Consider the following 19,003-nt stretch of genomic DNA (forward strand, 5'->3'; position numbering starts at 1 on the left):
AACAACCTCGCCTTACTACATGGTTTTAGAGAAAAAAAACCTACTTAAACACACTCTAAATCAGTTGTTAAATAACTAATATTGCTGAGGCTTTCTTCTTCTTGTATATTATGACACACAACTTTGACTATTATTTTTACAACAGCTTTAATCAATAAGATTACATTCGGCTAGAGAATGACCTACGCATAGCTAGAAAACATTTAAATCAGAAAAAGCTCGAGAAATGCCTGCCCGAGATAAGCAATACAAACCTCCCTACGGCTGGCAGGGAACGAGCAGGTGCGCGGCATGTCGCTGGAGGAGCGAAAATTTAATTTTATGTTCAATTAACGCTGCAAACGTCAGGTTGCGGGTCCGCAGCGGAACTGAGGGTATGACAGGGCTCCCTCCCCAATTTCGGAGCCTATCGGGGCTCGCAGCCCCTGACGCCCCATCCGGCCGATTCCCCGCAGGGCACTCCCCGCAGGGCAGGCCCCGGCTCCCGCAGCGCCCCCTCAGCCGCCTCCCGCCCCACCTTGTCATTGTCCAAGCGAGTCTCCAGGATCTTGTTGAGCTTGCGGGACAGCGGGTTGCTGCCTGGGGCAACCGGGAGCCCCGGAGCGGGGGCAGCGGGCGGCGGCGGCGCGGCGGTGTCGGCCATAGCTGCGGCCTTCCCCGGCCGCCCGCCCCCAGCGCCGCGGGGTGACCGGCTCCGGCGGAAACGCGCTCCCGAGACTTTGGTTCCGGCCCAGCCCAGGGCTGCGGGAGCCGGGGGTTTGGTCAAACACGACCGTGCAATGGTGACTGGAAGTGGGGTTGTTCAGCCGGGAGAAAAGGAGGCTGAGGGGACACATTGTCGCTCTCTACAACTACCTGAAAGGAGGCTGTAGCCAGGTGGGGGTCGGTCTCTTCTCCCAGGTAACAAGCGATAGGACAAGAGGAAATGGCCTCAAGTTGCTCCAAGGGGAGGTTTAGATTGGAAAAATTTCTTCACAGAAAGGGTTGTCAAACACTGGAACAGGCTGCCCAGGGAAGTGATGGAGTCGCCATCCCTGGAGGTATTGAAAAGACGTGGTGCTGAGGGCCATGGTTTAGTGGTGGTTTTGTCAGTGTTGGGTTAATGGTTGGACTCAACGATCTGAAAGGTCCCTTCCAGCCTAGATGATGCTGTGATTCTATAGCCGTACTTATTTCATGAAATAAATGCTTTAGTTATGAGCATAGCTAAAATGGGAATGGACTCTTTGTTGTGTAAGCTAATAGCAATGAGAGTAAAAGTGTGTCAAAACGAGGTGGGCGTCTTGTTTTGGCCATGCATTTACTGACACAGAGGTTTTACCCCCAAGGTCTCCCCACTGCTCCAGAACAGCAGAGTGGCCTCTCCACCGCAGAGCTGAGAAGACGTGGCTTTGTGAGCTGGGGCCATGCTGGGACCCATGTCCCCCGCCATGGCAGCAGTGGGCTTCGCTCCCCAGACAGCCTGGCCTGGGACTGGCGCCATCATGGTTTAGTGGTGGTGGTGGGTCAAACATCTGCAGAAGCTCAGCTGCTGAAGTCCCACAGCCAAGTGCTGAGGTGCAATGAAAGGATTTCTGTGAGCTTTTTCCAAAGGACAAAAGGCAGATACGCAGATGAAGGTGAAAGAAGATGACTATATACAGCATATAGCTGTTGTTTAAGAAGACCATAGTATTAGCTTTGAAAACAAGAGCACTTTGCATATGCAGTTGAAAGTCTGTTTCCTTTTGCCTGATGACGTGCTGATCAAAAAGCAAAGACTCAAATAGCAGCTTAACTCTTCAGGAGTTTGGGGCCTTTGCATTGCTCTTCTGTAGGGTCTTCCTGAAAAGAACTGCAAGTGAATCGAGTAACCTTTGCCTTTATGCCCGAGGTGGACCACTGAGCTTCTGAATGTTTTAATTCACTTGGGTTTTTTTTTTCTTTCAGTTTGAGTCATTTATCTCAAGAAAAAATTATTTCATCAGAGCTCCCTTCCTGAAATCTTAGCATGATAGGGACGGTGATAGGATATTTTTCTATTTAATTTTTTTGTTTGTTTGTTTGCTTCCTCACATGGATCCTCTACATCAAAGGCCAGCTTTTTGGAACAGCCTGTGTAGTGCCTTGTTTCTGCAGGTTTTCGAGTATTTTCAGATACCTTGTTTCCCGTTTTGATTTCTGTTCCTCCACCCTATTACACTGATGCAATCTTCTCCTAGATGTCCCTTACTTCTGACTAAGCTTCCAGGAGGCAGGATCTCCCTTTTCCATGTCAGAAGAGATAAAACAGCATGCAGTCATGCTCACAGGTGTGAGCAATTAATATTTAAACATGTCAAGAAAATCCTATTATTAGAAAGAACCCCTCCCAAATATTAATTGGATGTTGTTGGCAGTTTGAACAACATTTCAAATGTTATTAACCTGTTGAGTGAGTTGACAGAGTGAAGGCACATCTTGAAGTCAGGAAGACTTGAACATCTGAGCCACAAGTGTGAGCTCAGTGAGTTGAGTCAAGACCATTGCCAAGTCTTGTCCAGCAAGTTATACCACAAACATACAAGGAGCCACAAAGATTTTCCTCTATCAGTTGGTACATGCATTTTCTTTTGAAGCACCCAGTTCTGCTTTTAGATGCTCCTTGATGGGTGGGCAGTTTTTCAGGAATGTGTTTCAAAAGCCAGAATGCTTCTAGCTAATGTAACACATTGGGCTGGCAGGAACTGATAGGGTTTTGAAACAGCGTGTGTTTATCTGTGCATGTGTTCTCCCAGGCAAATGAGAAGGGATAATCAACAGAGCACTTTTTAGTCTCCCACAACTGAAAGTAGTATTTGTGTGAGGGCACCAGGGCTTATCTTTTGTTCTTCATTTAGGAGTATTAGCTGTAACTATAAAAAAAAAAAAAAAAGCTCTCTTTTTCTCCTATGGATAATATTTGCAGGCTAGATTTTTCCTCAGAACAGATTTTTTTAAACAAAAATGCAAATACGATCATGCAATGAGGTCACCATCTAAAACTCAGGTGCTGTGCCATGGCTTGTATGTGTCATGAGGGTGAGTTTGACATGACATTCTTAGCAGTTTGCTTGTCGACCAGCAAGCATCATGTTTGCTTGTCGACCAGCAACATGACTGTTAAGTCAACTGGATGTACATTGTGGGATAAAACGATTGGGAGTTTGTGATCTGTAACTGCCAGAAGGGAATTTCATTTCAGGTATCAGTTCCTGTGTATCGATGGAAGACAGTTTGCGTAGTGTGTGTAATTTACTTAAGCGTAAGTTCCCTTACCAAAGCTGTATATGGCAGCAAAACTACAGGTGTCAGCAAAGAAATGTCTAGTACATGCTGTTTTCTGTTGGTTTTCTTATCTTAGTCCTTTATTATGTTTTTTCTTTGTTTGGGTGTTTTTTTTTTTTTTTCCCCAAGAATAGACAGCAAAACAGCTGTTATCACTATGCATCTGGTGAAGGTGTTCACAAAACACACATTTGGTGGACTACAGACAGGACCACAGTTTAGCCTGCAGAACAAGGAGCGTGTGGTCTGTGGAATTCCACCTGCCATCTAAGTAGCCCGAGCTAATAATGCCATTGTACTTTCAAGTGCTTGGACATTCATATATTTTTGAAGGCAAAGACAAAAAGGTTTGTAGTAGTCACCTCAGTATGTTCCTCAAAAGTCTAGGTAAGAATAAGTCTCCAGTGGATTAATAGGTTGTCTGGGCTAAAAGATGTGACTGAGCTGGTATTTCCTATCCTGTGGCAAAAGAGCAGTGACAGAGCAGGACACAAAGGGAATGCTTTCTTAAATACAGAGAAGGAGGAATAGCCCTTGCTATGGGTGTCATCACAGGCAAAGGAGGGTGAGACAGGAGGATTTTTGTGATGAAGGAAGAATAAAATATAAAAATACATTGAAGGAAGAAAGGAAGGAAGGAAGAAAGGAAGGAAAGAAAGAAGGAAGGGAGGGAGGGAGGAAAGAAGGAAGGGAGGGAGGAAAGAAGGAAGGAAAGGCACAGAGGACATAGGAACAGAAAAGATTATGAAGTCAAGGAGGGGAAAAGTCATATAAAAAACATGCATAATTAGTTATATTTTCTTACTGTGTAATAGATAAAAAGAACTTGACAATGCTACTGTTACGTACAGTTTACAGCCCCGTGATACTTTCAGTTGCAGTGAAGAAGAGCACCTACAGGAAGGTGCCTATAGAATCTTGCTGCTCTGGTACACCATCCCTGTGAAAATGATAATAGCCCTTTATGCTGCAGCCCCTATAGAAGATCAGGTGAGCGGAACTCAGCTCCACCAGGCTCTCCAGTGCACACAATGTACCGCAAAAAAAGTCCATCATTGCCTTATGTTCTTGACTAGTTCTCTGCCATCAAATTATTAATCAGCTTTCTGCAGCCTTCTGAAGTCATTTTGTGCTGTGGTTGGGCTAGAAAATCCAGCTGATAGGTGGGAGCACAGGAAAATGTTCTGCGTCTTTAAGTCAATTAGGGTTGGATTTTTTGTCATTTCATTTTCTGAGAGGTTAATATTGTAGATAGTTTTCAGCACACCAAATCAACCCATTCCTTGAGCTAGCAATTTTTCAAAAGCTCAGACAGAGTTGACCCCATTCTGCAAATTAAGGTATGGCTCCGTGAGTGATTTGGCCAAAGGTCACCCTGACAGCAACCTGTAGTCATGTAGTGAAACCTGTCTCTGTCCCTTGGAGCTCCAGAAGAATGTATCGTTCTGAAGTTTTCAGTTAGCTCATGCTAGCTCTCTTGAGGATTTATTGTCATGCCTCACAGTCAGCAGTAGTGGCTATAATATATGTGATGCTGAATCAGCCACCTGGTTGAGGAGCTGTAAAACTTCTGTTTGTTATAACTCACTGAAAAGATAACACTAGCAGTACAGTGTGCACTTTAATGCATACCAAACCCATGAAGTCTTCCTGTTCATCTCCTGCTGAAAAAAAAAAAAAAACAACTAAAAACATTGATTTCAAGGGAAGTACTGTGTTAGCAAAACTAATAGGGTTTGGTTGAAATACATTTGGCTCTAGAGCTCCACAGAATGCAGGTCTTCTCTAAGGAAGTGGTCGTCTAAACTATGTGGCCACATCCCTGGCAAGGTCAATAGTGTTAGTCATGGCACTGCCACTCAGTGCAGTGAGGGCTGAAATTTCACCTAGAAAAAAAAGAAACAAATGGCTTAGATGGTGGAGCCAGGAGAATTAATATCTGCTGTGGCTGACTAACTACATGATCTTAGTGACACTATGTCTCTGTGGCTGAGGTATAAAGCTTGTCTTCCTTTGCATATGCTCATTAGTATGCCAATGAGATGTGTAATATAGGAGATTATTGTTATCATTACAATACTACAGCAACTAAGAGGAATATTTTTGCCAAAAAAAGTGGAAGCAAGACATGACTAACACATGATACAATGCTAATGTTGCATGCCAGACCTGCTATCCTTTCTCTTCAAGCAATGACTGCCTATGTCCTGCTGGCAAAAAGTCTCTGGAATGTGTTTTGTTTTACAAATGAAATAAAAGTAACCCAAACAACTGGACAAAAATTGCAACTATTCACCATCAGACAAAGAAACAGTACCCCTCACTATGTCCTGATCTCAGGTGAGGTCAGTCTCTAGCAAAGAAAATCTTGAGAACGATACCTAAATTACTTGACAGTCTCTTCACATCAGCTGATCAACACAAGGCCAGCCATGGGATCATGTCATGGCCATGGCATGGATCATGAGAAGCCAAATGTATATCTAATAAATCATGAGAATGATGGCATTAGGAAAAATGACTTTTGAGTGAGTATATCTGCAGCACAAGTTTTAACACAAACCATAACTGCTGCAAACTTGTCAGAGTTCCCTTTTTCAACAGCTCCTCCAACTGCTGTATTTTAATCCAGGCCTGTGGGTCAAATGCCCATAGCTTACAGATCTCAGTCGAATCTGTTAGTTCTTTCTTTCCTTGAATTTTCTGGCACGTTTCCTGTGAATAGACTGTTTGTTGCAATCCCTTAATGGAAACCCAGACCACTGCCTTAAGCTCCCACAGCTAGTGATGAACTATAACTTTTCATCACTGAAATGCCTGCGTAGTTTAGGCAATTCTTGTTATCCCCAGAACCCAACCACTATGGTCATTTTGTGTTTGCAGTTCAAGGTGCTGTAGACGTGATAAAAGCAGCATATATTGCTATCATTCAGGATTCGTACGGGATTTCAAGAGACTATTACTCTGCTTGGCAGGACAAGAGATACATAAATATAGACACAGTAATAAAATGTATAATGAAGTGCATTTTTGGAGCCTTTTTCATTTAATTTTCTCTATTGCATTGATTGGCTGCTCTCAGTTTTAAAGCCTATATGTCTTTTCCAAAGCTCCTTTTAAACTCCTGTTATATGGCTTTTGCCCTCTTGCCCTTTTTGCTTCTCTCAGCTCCAGCTGATTTCTTTACAGTAGTCGCTATTCAAAGTACAGTCCTTAGCATTAATAACTGCTATACTGGATCTGGTAGCTATTCCTTGGGATGTAATTGCATAAGATGATAGATTTCTCACTTTGCTAACCCAGCGAATCCTGCACAAATGTTCACATTGGCACAGGAGGGGCAAGGGTATATGGCCAGGGAAAACTGGGGAATAGGACCTCCCTTTTAAGTGGTGGGTGACAGTTTCGTCAGGCAAAAGTGAATATGGAACCGTGAGGGAACAAGGAACTCTTGAGGGGGCAAGCAATGGTGGTGTGGCATGGGGGCAAAAGTAGGACAGCTTCACCATTAAATCCATTGTCTTGTGAAACTGCACCTTAGAGATGTTGCTAGTGCAAGTCACATAAAGATATTGACAAACACAGCAATTTTCATAGCAGCATTACAGCATCAATCTAATTTTACAGGTATGGGTGTCATAAACAAGTTTCCTTAGTTCTCATAACAATTCTGCTTGGGTAAATTTAATGGAACTTTATTGCTAAGTAAAAATTTCCAAAAAGCCAGGAGAAGTCACACTCTCTGACCTCTGTCAGGAGGAAAGCAAAACAACATCTCAGCAACTCCAGTGTGAAGCTACCTGGCATATTTGGATTTGATTCCCTCTGTAAAGTTGACTCAGAAGTGTCCTCCGGGCTTGCCTCAACTATTTATCTTCTTGTGTCAGCTCATGCAGCCCTTCCAAAGCCTTGGCGAGACGCCATCACCCTCAGAGATGCTGAAGAGCTGCAGTGGATAAAAATAACTTATTACTTAACAGCTGACACTGGTCGCAGTCACTGCAGATGAGTTGCAAACAATTTCTCTGCAAAGTTCTGCTCACCTCCAGAAGAAATATGTTTAAGCCTACAGTTTCTTGCTAAAATTCCCTGCCATCCCTTTCTGGTGGTCATTCCAGCCTTCGTGACATTATTACGTGGCTGGCATCACCATGACTGATGCACTGGAAGACAATAATTATGTCCCTGGAGGAAGGCAAAGGTTGTAGGATGCAACCTTGTTTCTAAACTCCAGCGTCTCTAGTGCATATTTATCCATGTACAATATGAAATAGTGAGGTGAGAATGAACCTGTTCAGCTCTGAGTGGTAGCGACTTGGCCTGTCCCAAGCCCCTCTGGGTGGCTGGGGGACAGCAGGCAGGAGTAGGGTGATGGGCTGCTTGCTTTTGAAGTGCAGAGGGAAGACACGGCAGCCTTGCCACGCTGGGTGGTACGGCTGTCAGGTGGCTGGATACTTCTGATGTCGCTCTGTTATTACATTGGAAAGAGAACGCGTTGCGCATTTTGCTGCTCAGATGAGGGTTTTGCCAATGCAGGAGTTCTGTGTCAGCATCTTCTGCAGCCGAGTAGGTTGGTTCGGCTGGTGTACAGCACAGCGGCAACAGCTTTGTGAAGCACTCACATTCCCTGGCAGGAGCTCAAGGAGCATTTCCAGCAACCTCCAATTACAGTATTAATTACAAGAGACTATCAAATTCCCCAGAATAGGCCCCGAGCTTCCTTTTGCATGCAAACTAGCAGGACTTTCTTGTCCATGCAGGTAGAGCTCTCTTCAGAATCTCGTCAACCTGTTTATACATCTCCCGTCACTGTCAACTTCCCTTCAACGATGACACCTTAAAACGCTGTTGTGCACGCAGAGCACATGCCTCTCAAAAAGCAAATGTCACGTTGAGCGAACTGCCAATCTGGAGGTTTTGAAAGGATATTTTAATGTTAATTTGGATGGTTGGTGACTTCTTTCTACTTCTGTCCCATACATGCCCTTTTATGTGATCGAGTCCTGAGCCCTAATAATACAGGCACAGAGAAGCATCAGGTGCCTTAACCAGATTGCAGATTGCAGATTGCAGCACTAACTGGCGGAAACTAGCAGATTGCCTTCAAGCAATATTTGTGCCTCACTGTGGAAAGCTGATGGCAAGAGATGCCCATGCTGGCATGGAGCTAGGCTTTCCTTTCACTGGTCAAAAAGCAGACTATTTTGCTGCTTTACTGGTGGTGTGATTGCTGATCCACTGCTGATATAGGGAACTCTGAATATTGAGTGGCCTGAATCTCTTCTCACGCTCTTTGACTTGGATACCTGAAGACTTGAAGACAAAATTAAGTACTTATGGTGTGATGCATCTCACCAGTCTTCTACCATCAAAAAGTCAGGGGTGAAGTCCCCAGGTGTCCTGCCTATCAGAAGAGTGAAAGAAAGACACTTTCAGAAGGAAATTCCTCCTCAGACTCCTACCTTGTCTTCTCCACTGACTGCATAGCAAACTTGTATGATGGACTGTTGACTAGACACTGATTTTTTTTTTACCCCTATTGGTTTGACTGTGGCTTTTGACTTGTCTGCAAATAATACTGAGAGTCTATCCCAGCTTCAGTGCTGCAGAAATGAAATACTGTGTTTGAATGCTGGTGTAAGCCCAGACTGTCCTTATATTCGTGGAGGAGGGGGGTGGAAAAAAAAAAAAAAAGGATGTTTGATTTTACAATTAAATAAATAAAATGTCTTAGTTTCACAGTAAAATGATACACTTGGTGCCTGCAGGCATGTGACATATCATCCAGACACATGTCATTTTGGGTGACATATCATGGACTTGCCAGTTGCAAAGGAAGAACTGCCCAAGGGCTAGTTTGATTTTTGCACCTGAATCAGAAAAAACTTTTAGATTTTCATTCATAAATCAGTGGTGCAGTCTAGTTCATACCTGCTTCTATTCCCTCTTCTCCTGTGTCTCCTTTCTTCATTCATTTTGTCGTCTCCTCTCTATCATCCCATGCCAATCCATCTCTTGGAGGTATGTGTTCCACTCTATGGATATGCCTACTTGGGATACATTACTCACCTTCTCAGATACCAATATGAATCCAATTTTCTTTTAACATGATGAGATTTTGACACAATTTCTATTATCAGTAGCGGGGATATTATGCCAGCACACCACCACCGGCTATCGGCTTGCGTCTGAGTCGTTGAAACGAATAGTTGTTTCACTAGAGACTTGAGTGTGAGCAGGAATACGTGTGCTGAGCTCCGTTCTCCAAAGTGTCGGGCACTGGCTTGAATATGTGCTTAAGTGCTTGGTAATTCATGGCCCGAGTTTCTGTGTTTTACAAGGCTGAGGCAAAATTCCTTTGTTTTTTCAGGTGCTGAAGTTAACGGAAGCATTCACGGATGCATATTGCAGCGTAATTTTACTACAGCCGAAGAAAACAAGATGGTTGCAAAGAAAGAGGAAAGACAACTCTCACTGCATCCATCAGAGAGGAGGACATATTGCCTTCCTGAATTTGGAGGAAGAGAATGAGAATTAATTCCCTCCTCATCACTACCTCAGCCCCTTTCTGCCTCATTTTCCTCCAGATGGTTAAAGGCCCAAGCAATGGGCAGCAATATACAGAGCTGCCACAAAGTCCTCTTTTCAAATGTGAAAGTGGCTTTGCTAATATCTAGCTTCTCTAAGGACAGCTTGTGGTGTATATTTGAGTGAAGGATTCATTTTTTTTAAAAAAAAAAGAGTCCCCGGTTTAATGGGTAATTTCCCTTGAAAATGGTAAACTGCAAATTAAATGGCAAAAAGCAATTAATTATTGAAATGATAATATCCTTGTAAAGGTTAAGAGGTAATATAAATGAAGTTCCTGTGAGCACATTAATGGAATTGCTATCTTCCCCCTTATAAGTGGCTACTGTAACGACCTTGCTAATTAGCTTTTTCATCGGGAAAAGGAATATTGAAATATGTAGTTATATTGCAGAAGCACAATCTATGACTAGGTTATTTTGCTACAACAGAATATAGAGAGAACGCTTTTATATGAAGTTAAGAGCTCTTCCCAGAGCACACAGCTTTTGGTGGAAACAGGAAACGTATTTGAATGACGTAGGAAAAACAACTTGTAATTTGGAAGGAAAACGCGGGCCAAAGCCAAAGATTAACACAGACACGCGGACCAGGATACAGCTCCCTTCAGCTTGCTGCAGCTTCCCTGCGAGCACATGGCATGGCCGGAACATGATTCAACCCACTGTGGTTGAGTGGGTGCCTGTCACTTCCCACGCCCAGTGCAGGGCAGGCAGCCTGGGTTCTACCCTCCAACCTGGGTCTCGAGTACGCCCCACGCAGTATTTTTAATATGTGGAGGTATAGGTGTATATGTATAATACATAAATGCATACACATGTAGGCATATGAATGTATTATATGTACTCTATTTCCTATTGACAAGCCTTTTAGAGAGCTTTAAAGAAATGATCTTGGTTCTTCCCCCACTAAAACCATGTTTCGGACATTGATACACGGGAAAGCGGGTACTGCTTGGTTTTCAGCTTTGGAATTCCAATTTTTCCGTGAATGAATCCATGCAAGGTTTCAGAGATTCCAGCTTCACGGAGTACCTGAGATTTGTACGAACTTTGGGGTATGACGGGGAGCAAATGAGCTTCCACTTGTAATATGAATTGGCCTTTGTCCCCAGCAAGAGGATTTCCAGCTTTCCTTTCTAAAAACCTGAGAAATCATTAGCCTCATCCTTGGGAATGTGATCTAATATGGTGACCTAGATGCCAATGATTGCTAGAGCTCAGGGGGGAGAGGCGGCTCCACTCCAGTTCTGCAGCAAAAGGCTGGGGGGGGAAGAACACGATGCTGCTTTGTATCCCGTTCACACAGATACACAACAGCTTATGCAAACTGTGCCACTAAAGTCATCGTCGCATGTTCTGCAGATGCATCTCAGGAACCTCAGGGCCAGTGGCAGAGGGCGGTTACGAATCACACAGATTTTGTGGAGAACAGAAAGAAGCTCAGCTCTCTGCCCCTCGCTTTTTCCCGCACACGCCTTTCTCCATCCGCAGCCCCCATCGCACACCCTTTCTCCGTCTGCATCGGACGCTTCGCGGGGGGGCGGGGGGGGGGGGAGTCGAGGACTCGACCCTTGCCGTTTCCACCCCGGGAGGTGCGGAGCCTCCCTGCGCTCGCAGACCGGCCTGTCCCCGCTTCCCGAGGCCGCTGCCAGCCCGGGCTCCCGTTCCCGGCCGCCCAGCGAGTGTCACTGTCGAGCAGCGCAGAGCTCGGCTCCCTCCTCCGCCCTGCCCGGCCGCCGCTCTCGCAACCTGGGCACTGCCGCGCTTCTGGCCCCGATCTGAAACCGTGACTCGGAACTGAAAGCCGATCCCTAACTGAGGCTTTAAATTAAAAAGAGAAATCTTCTCACTGCTGCATGCGTCGTTAAACAATCTCATTTCTCCGAACGCACACGCCACAAAAGTGCAAGAGAACAGCGTGGCAAGACCTGCTCTTTTGTATATTCCCTGCATCTGTCTTTAACAGCATCAAGGGAAGATAGACAGATGTTCCTCTGGTAAACAAGATGCCACGATTAAATTATTTGCATTGGGTCTACATGCACAGAAAACAGGCTGCCAGTAGATGAGCATTTCTTACTGGGAAATCGCTCTTTCATCATCCAGACGTTCCTTATTTTTCGAAGTCCACTTGGGAACAGTGGAAATTTGGGACTGAAGTCATCCACATCTTTTTCCTGAGTTTGTGCAGGACTAAGCCAATTCCCTGTTGAAGGAGAATGGGTCTGGTACCTGTCATCCTGGAGCTCCGTCACCTTGGCAGTGTTTGTGAGGACAGAGGAGGCATTCCTCCCTTCAGCCATGGGGCTGGTGCAGAATAAACCTCTCCCACAGCCACCAGGCTTGTCAGCAACAGGACACAAAAGAGATAATCGGTAGCTTGATTTGCTGTAGCTACTGTTTTAGAGCCTTGCAAAACCCAGAGCACCTGGTGACTTTTATAAAATAGATGATAAGTAATAACTTTATAAAGATGAAACAACATAAGGAGTTTTTATGGCAAATAATAAACGATGCTTCCTTTTTTGTTTTATTATTTTTCATTGACATGTTATTTGTATATGTAGGTATTTCTATGCATCTGGAGATTAAGAGATTAAAAGACTGATGTTAGCAACAACAGCATTATATCGAGTAAGACAACCGTCCTTCAGAAATCATAGAATCATAGAATGGTTAGAGTTGGAAGGGACCTTAAAGACACCTCCCGCCAGAAACATGTTCTGTTCATGAACTGTCAGTAATAGGATTTGTCAAATCTACCACCATGAGAAACACCATAAAAATAAATGCTAATCATAATACAATATTGGAATGGGACTGGAGAGAGACTCTTTTGTTTAGAGCTACGTTTTCAGGCCAGGATTCAAGTTCAGATGTGGCAGTCTAAAATCTTGGGAATCTAGTTCCACCCACAGTAGAAAACATGCAATGCATGCATTTGACTTGGAAGAGACACCGTATGGATACATTAGAATGTAGTGACTTGAATTTGTTTTCTTACCTTTCTCTGAGAAATTTGCAGGTGTTAGACTTGGGGTTTTCTTTTTTCTGCTTGTTTAGTTGATTCTTTTTTTCCTGGCTGCTGCAGATTGGACATATTCTCAGGCAAATGTATTAATTATCAGATGACTTCCCTAACAGTACTTGTCTGTTTGGTTTTCAGTGACTGTATTTGAATAATTGGGTTGACTTTCTGTTGCTCCCAGTACATAGCCTCAAGTCTATTGTTGTGCCTACACCTCTCTTTTTCATTTAAAATCGAGTACAGACACGACCTGAAGATCCAGTTTTGTAAGATGCTCGGAACCATGTCGGCGTGATCACTCTCATGCAGACCACACAAGAGAAAACTAGATGGTGGCCTGCAAGATAAAAACGTGTTGTTTCTTTTTCTTGTCAAAGAATGAAGATGGAGTTTCGCTAGCCGCTTCATTTTCCTTGGGGTTCGGGAACATATGTACTCCCCTATGGCATTTTATATGAAAGTGGATTGGCTTACAGTATATGCTGTCATGAAAGCCAATTAGATGGGCTTGATTTAGGTACAGTGACAGGATTTTCTCTCTTTATTCTGCTGCACTGGTTAGCTCCATCAAGTCTGTAGGGCCCCAGCTGTAACAGCAGCTTAGTCAATGGATCAGGGAGAAGAGAAATGGTAAAATCTATAAGCATATTCTCACATCTCCCTGCTAGGGTAGTTTTCTGGCAGTGTGTTCGTGGGTGTTTGATCCAGACTGACTTCCAGTGGTTCCAGCAGTGGGCAGTCCGCGGCTCAGCTTCCCTAGACCAACTCTGAAGCTTTCTCAAAAGTGAATTCTCTTAAATTTCAAAACACCAGAACAAATTTTAAAACCAGCTGCTATTTCAGTACAGACAAGACCCTGGGGACCAGGACTTTTGTTACCGCTCTGCTCTGAGGAGGTCTCTCTGCTTTTGTGGTTACAAGAGAGATTGCACATCCTGAAGCACCATGTAGTAACTCCCTTTTTATTTCAGTCAGGTTAGATGTGGACTGAAATATTTTGGTTAACTGTCCCAGTAAAAATGCTACTAAGCGCAATGTTCCCTGGAAGGGGCAGCAAATGTTGATACATTGAAGCATGTTGAGCTGTAAACATTAGGAAGAAAATGGAATAAGAATTTGGATGTTAACTTAAACACACAATGTGTCTAATTTGTTTCTAATCAAAACAAAACTCCTTCTCTGACAGAAAATGGATTGTGAAATAAAGCTTATTTTCCTACAAGTGACTAAGTCATGCAGCCAGCTTGCGGGGGCATTCAGAGACAGTTGGCAAGATAAGATGCTTCAGGAGAGATGCAGAATTCAGAGTGCAGTTTGCAGGAGGGAATGCAGAATGGCAGCAGCTCAGGGAGTGAACGTAAAGGCCATATAAGGGAAGTGAATGAACTGCTGTAGGGATGCCATTAGCAAAGCAAACACCGACTCGGGGACCTTGGCATATACCATGGAAGAGATAAATTGCATGAATAAATGCACACTTGTTTGCTTCTCCCTAGCTTTACAAAGCCAGTTTTAACTGAGAAACTGTTTACATGTGTGAAAGTTTTTTCCACAGTCATTTTAATGCCAAGCAATTTCTACCCATGTCTAATCCCAACACATGCCTAATTTAGACACATTTATCCTAGTTTCATTATAACTGCGGCCCTTGGCTAAGGAAAGAATGTCAGACCAGGTCTTTAGACAACTGTGGATTTAATAACAGTACCTGGTTCTTCTCTTTCTTTACATGAAGAGCACAGTTCAAATGTCACAATCTTAGCTTAGTGTCCCTGTCATTTCAGGTGTTGGCAAAAATAAACAGCAGGAGGTAAAACACCTGAGACAAGTGAAGGCAGAAGAGCGGTAAATGAAGAGTGTCTATACTCGTCAAGAGGTGCATAGCTCCTTGCAGGAGCAGAGACTGGAAAACTGGTGCACTCTCTGGGGGGAGGCTTGGCACCAGCCAAAAAGGTAATTTGAGGGGAGGTTGCTAGAATGGCACGCTGCAGAGCAGGCTCCAGCTCTCAGTCGTGGGAAAATCACACCAGCTCCCTTTTGGTCAGCCACCCCTGTGGGCACATCCACATTCATGTTTTGGTGTGGATCAAAGGCACGCTTTTGGAGTGAATCCAGATCATCCTCACCTACCACGTTTTGGTTTACCCAGCAGTGGCGAGGGCACAAAGTGGATGCAGATGGGACTAAAGCAGAAGACAAGGTGCCGGAAGTGCATCTGATGTGTTCTGAGTGCTCATGAGGCCCTCGCTCCATAGATCCAGGCTGGAGTGCACCTGAAGAAAAACCTATGGAAACACGTGAACATCGTTCAGGACCTCAGCAACAACTGAACTTATCCACGTCACTTGCTAAAATAGGTATATACTGGGTGGATGTAGCCTAGAGGTAGCCAGGGGGGCATGGCTGTTTGGGTATATGCCTTCATAGTCTTCCTTGGGAAGCACATTATTGCATACGTTCTAACACTCAGCCTATATTTAACCTACTTCTTTGATTTGAAGCACTTTTCCTCAAAGAATATGCTTGAAATGTTAGGATGGAAAACTCGATCTTGCTAGATACTTTCCAATCCATTTTTTATCCCTTGAGAAAATACGCATTTTCAGTAGTGTGCAGACTTTGCATTATGGGAGAAAAATGGAAAGTCTTATTTAAAAAAAAAAATCCAATAAAGTGGCTGTGTAATTTAATTCTGAACATGATTGTTGTTACTATTAAATAGTGTAAACACAGACTGAGTGCAATAAACTTCACTTCCATTGAGCATTAATAATATTAATGATCAGTACTTAAATCACATGCCATGTTCCAGGACTGTAAAAGAAACATTAGCAAAGAGATTTTGCATGTCTGGTGCTGACATAATTTAAACCTGGCATAAAATTGTCTTCTGTCTGAAGGAATTTATCCAAGCTGCAGGGCGGAGAGGAAGAAGCAGAATAGGAAATCTCTCTTTCCCCCAGAGGCTCTGTGTGCACCATCCCTCCTCGCTCCCAGAAGGCAACCCTCCCCAAAACTTTCCCACTTAAGACACTCTGCGAAAGCACCGGAGCTCCCGGCTCTCCGCTTGACCTAACCCAGCCGGGATGAGCTGCTTGGTACTCCGGTCACATTTTCTCTCGTTGTAGACCAGCTCCCGAACTGTTGCGATCAAAATGCTGGATCAGCAGCTCTCATGCAGACACGCACACACACACACACACACTTCTTATCACACGCACACCATCAGCAGATTAGCCCATATTTTCCCATGTAAGGACTGTAGTCTCCCCCCCCTCCCTTTCCCTCTAACATTCATTCCCCGCCGGCTTTTTCCTCCTCTCCTCTCTTGCCCTTTCCTCCCCTCCGTCCCCGGCTCCACCGCCCCACGCACCCGGCAGGCAGCCGCGGAACCGCGGCAGGCGGAGCCCGGCGGCGCCGCCGCAGCGCTCCCCGCCGCCCCCGGACCGACCCGGCCCCCGGGGTGGGCTTGGGGCGCCGGGAACCACCGCTCCGGTCCCCGGGAACCCAGACCCACCGGCCCAGCCCCTGGTGGGCTCGGGGAGTCGACACCCACAGCTCCAGCCCCGGGAGGGCTCGGGGAGCTGCAACCCACCCCCGGCTCCAACCCCTCGGAGCCGAGACCTCCCCGGGAAAGCTCGGGGAGGCGTCCCCGTTCCCCCGTCCACCGCTCCCCCCGCCGCCGCCCGGCCCCTCGCCCCCGGCCCCGTCCGCGGCCCCGCAACTGCGCCGTCCGCGGCGGGTCCCGCCCGGGGAGGCGGCGGCGGGGGAAGGGGGAGGAGAGGCGGCGGAGTGCATTGCCTCCCGAGGAATCAAACGGGGGGAGAGAGGAACGTGAGGAGGAAGGGAGGGAAGGAGGGAGGGAAGGACGGGCTGGGCTGGGGAGGGTCCCGGTCCCGGTCCCGCCCGCCTCGGAGCTCCCGCGTCGCCTCCTCGCCGGGACCGCGGGGAGAGTCGCTTGGGGCGGCCGCCACCCGCCGTCCCCGCTCCCCGGCTCCGCGCCCATGTGCTCCCGGCAGCCGCGGCGGGCAGCCCCTGCGCCCGGCGTGTCAGTAAGTAGTCCTTCGCCTCCCCGGCACCCTGCCTGGCCCCATCCCGGCACCCCCGGGCCCCTCCTCGCCCCTCCTGCTCCTCCCGGACCCCGGCCCTCCCGCACTCCCTGCGCTGCTGCATCCCCTGCTCCTCCCAGACCCCCTACATTCCCTTCTTCTCCTGGACCCCTGACCTCCCGCACTCCCTGTACGCTGCATCCCCTACACGACTCCGGATCTCCGGAGCCCTCAGAACCTCTTTCCCCTCCCGAACCCTTACCCACTTTGCCCGGCCACATACCCTGCCCCCCCGCACCCTCCTCCCCTCCCGGATCCCCTTCCCCGTCCCGACACCCTGCCCGGCAGCATCCCTTGCCCGTTCCACCGGACCCTCCAGACTCCCTTCCTCTCCCGGTTCCCTTGCCCTCCTATCCCCTTGCTTTCCCGCATCCTTCCCCTCCCGGGCCCCCGTCCTTCCCGGATCTCCCTGCCACCCCGGACCGCTTTCCCTTCCCGGCCCCCCTGTGTTCTCCCGGCTCTCCGTCCTCCTGGCCCCCGGATCCTCTGCCCTCCCGGCCCCTCTGCCTTTCCATCCCTCCCCGGCCCGCATCTCCCTTTCTCTCCCGGAGCCCCTTCCCCTCCTAGCCTGCTTCTACTCGACCCCCTGTTCTCCCAACCCCTTCCCTTCTCGCATCCCCTGTCCCTCCGGGACCCCCTGCACCCCAGCCCGCCCCTCCCCGGTCCCCTTCGCGCCCTCCCGGCCCCGCGGGCGCGGCGCCCGCTCGCCCCGCAGCCTTCCCCTCGCATCACCCCGGCGAGTTTTGGTTCCCGGCCGCCGCCTTCCCTCGGGGGGAGCCGGATCTCTCTGCCGCCCCCTCCTACCCGCCCTGAGGCGGGGGAGCGGGGTTTCGGGGCCGGAGGGGCGAGTCCGCCTCCCCGGAGAGCGCCCCGGCTTGTGGGCTGGCAGCCCCCGGGGAGGCAAAGCCGCTGCCCCGCCGGAGCCGGCGGGTTTGCAGGGTCCTGCCCCTGGCAGCCTCCATGTTGTCCCCTATTTCCAGTCGTACCTCCTCCCCCGATTCAGGGAATGATCTTCCCTAAGTGCCGTGACCCACTTTGCCTTAAACGCTTGGTGCCACGCCAAGACATAGACAGATTCTTCTCCAGAAGATGCCTCTGGAGGGATGGAGGCACCCCGTGCCCCTCTCCCAAGTTTTTATCCCCAGGAGTTTGGTGTTTTGCAGGTTGAAAGGCATTTCTGTGGCTAGGCTACGAGCTGCATACTTCTTGAGCAGCAGCATAGGCCTGTTTTAACATTATAGAAGAGACTTCTTTTTCTTAGTGTTTTAAAAGTAAACAAAACTTTTGTGTGGTGCACATGTTTAATTTCACTTGGAGACTCTTTCTCTACATTCCCTTCTTTGTACAGAAGTAGTATTGGTTTTATTGCCTGTACATGAATTGAATTCACTGATTGGCATCTAATCATGCTTAAAAAAAAAGCCCTGTAAATAGCTATCAGAATTAATTTGGTAGTAACAGTGAGAAATGATCATAAATTTACAAATGCGGTTGGAGTAATGATCCAGTGTGGATTTATCAAGAAATACCCCCAACCTCTGGTGTAGGTTTCTGTGACAGTCAAAAGCACTTGGTCACACTGATACTGAGCTTCGAGGCTGGGAGTTGCCTGAGAAGGATGCGTAGGGGTTAAGGCTCCCGGGTTTGAGCTGGGAAGAGGCAGAGAAGAGAAGGAGCTGGGCTGAGTGCAAGAGAGGCACCTGTGTTTTAATCATATGCTGCTTGGAGTTGCATGGGAGTGAATTCAAAAGATGTGGCAATGTCTTCACCTACCAAGACACCGCCTGGACTTGGGGTTCCTGGCACTTCTGGACATCAAGTGATAAAGGGCCCCTTTTGCACGGGGATGCCAACAACTTAAGGGAATGCTGGAAATGATCACACCTTGTGAAACTTCTCTTTGGGGGTGTGTTAATGAGGTTGCCTCTGCCACAGGGGTCTGATCTTGAAAAGCCTTAGGCACTGGGAACGGTTTTGCAGTGAAGCTGCGG

At 47.0% G+C, this 19,003-nt stretch overlaps 2 protein-coding genes across 2 annotated transcripts in view; one reads left to right on the plus strand and one right to left on the minus strand.

The window, feature by feature from the left end:
• Positions 1–670, minus strand: part of COG6 (component of oligomeric golgi complex 6) — a 59,130-nt gene extending 58,460 nt beyond the window's left edge. Inside the window, exon 1 of the mRNA XM_074145619.1 lies at positions 518–670. Within this exon, the coding sequence (XP_074001720.1) occupies positions 518–643 (126 nt within the window). The 5' untranslated portion in view covers positions 644–670. The remainder of the gene's footprint in view (positions 1–517) is intronic.
• Positions 671–16,739: 16,069 nt separating this feature from the next.
• The window catches only part of LHFPL6 (LHFPL tetraspan subfamily member 6), a 145,424-nt gene continuing 143,160 nt past the window's right edge, over positions 16,740–19,003 (plus strand). Inside the window, exon 1 of the mRNA XM_074156273.1 lies at positions 16,740–16,955. The gene's annotated coding sequence lies outside the window, so the exon portion shown is untranslated. The remainder of the gene's footprint in view (positions 16,956–19,003) is intronic.

Source organism: Numenius arquata, chromosome 1 (assembly GCF_964106895.1).
Source record: "Numenius arquata chromosome 1, bNumArq3.hap1.1, whole genome shotgun sequence".
Classification (NCBI taxonomy): domain Eukaryota; kingdom Metazoa; phylum Chordata; class Aves; order Charadriiformes; family Scolopacidae; genus Numenius; species Numenius arquata.